The sequence below is a fragment of the Notothenia coriiceps genome, unplaced genomic scaffold, assembly GCF_000735185.1.
Source record: "Notothenia coriiceps isolate Sejong01 unplaced genomic scaffold, NC01 NC01_scaffold00026442, whole genome shotgun sequence".
NCBI classification, from domain to species: Eukaryota; Metazoa; Chordata; class Actinopteri; order Perciformes; family Nototheniidae; genus Notothenia; species Notothenia coriiceps.
Genome location: NW_011359143.1, coordinates 240,182 through 241,577, shown reverse-complemented (window position 1 = coordinate 241,577; position 1,396 = coordinate 240,182). Strand labels below are relative to the sequence as shown.

At 41.9% G+C, this 1,396-nt stretch overlaps 1 protein-coding gene across 1 annotated transcript in view; it reads left to right on the top strand.

Annotated features, from left to right (window-relative positions):
• LOC104957189 (jagged canonical Notch ligand 2) overlaps nucleotides 1-1,396 on the top strand; it is a 71,725-nt gene that overhangs the window by 48,316 nt on the left and 22,013 nt on the right. The window contains exon 25 of the mRNA XM_010784799.1: nucleotides 115-120. Coding sequence (XP_010783101.1) covers nucleotides 115-120 — 6 coding nt within the window. The remainder of the gene's footprint in view (nucleotides 1-114; nucleotides 121-1,396) is intronic.

The following is a 1,396-nucleotide window of genomic DNA, read 5'->3' as shown; positions in this document are numbered from 1 at the left end:
AGAGTCCATGGATTATGTCGAGAGTCATACAAGAACCTTTTCAGGCTGAATTGTCTTGAGAAGTAAATATATCATTTTACACTAAACTCTGCATGGATTATATCTATTGCCTAGTCCTTCGTTTTTTATTAAATGTAATGTGATTTTTCGATTATGGGAACAATGATATAGCAATATCAAATTACAAATGTAGTAATCGTATGAATCATAAACTAAACCCGCCCGCACGTCTACCCACTCTGAACTTTAACAGGTGAAATACAACTTATAGAATAGGGCATGGGGAACGAATTAATCGAATACCAAATTATCAGGTATTCCAATATGAGCTTATGAAATAATTCCATACATATTCACCACTCTCTCTCTTCTCTTATATTCTTTATTGGCGATGGTGGTGCCTAAGTGATTACCCATACTATATCAAATATGAAGACAATGTAACGACCGTGCATACGCTGAGCCCTGTGATTACGTCAAATGGTGTGTTGCCTCTGCACCGGTCCTCCAGCGTGGCATGAGCTGCAGTGCTGCTCTCTCTCTCTCTCTTCTCTCTCTCTCTGCCGGTTATACTCACTCGCGTATGTCCAAACCATCCACGACTAGCTCAGTTCTAGCCAATGATATGGCTGCTGCCCTTCCCTCACACGCAGATCACACGCAGACTCAAACTATCTTAGACCCAAATCGCGCTCCGCAGCTGTTGCGACGGTTCCGGCGTATCCAGTTCCCATGAGGTGCTCCCCTCGCCCCCTGTCAACACCGCGACCACATGAGTGGCCAGCCTAAACAACAATAAGCGCTGCTTTAACCGTGTTGTGGCGGTAAAGCACATACATTTTGACAGGGTGAGAGTGGAGAGATTTAGTCTGCTGTGTATTCCAAATGATTTTACCTGTCATAGTCCGGTAATTATTTACATCGTCTAATGAAGAGTCCTACACAACAGGACATGGCGTCAAAAGAGTAATGTGTGGAAATATTTCGACCAGGAGTGAGCGCTTTTGGATGACCCGACGGATGTAGAGTGTCAACTTATGCCAAATTAAACACTCATGCTAACCCTTGGCTATACCCGCAACCTCCGTTCCAGCTTAGAGGGTCTTCTTTATCAAGCTTGTTGTCAGTTGTGAGGTCCGCACATGAAGTCTCGTTGTATGAGCCTATGATAGATTCAAAACTTGTGAAATCATGCTAGTTTCAATACTAATATTGATCATACCCAAGAGTCTTGACTTGGTTCTTTCTGTATTTTGAACAGGTATTTATTAATATTTTTTTATATGTGTTATGTACATTCTCAGTTGAGTATTCCGCATAGGAATTACAATGACACAGGTAGCCGTTTTTGTACAGGATAGGGTCTTGTCTATCTCTGAATATACATTTGCTTTCA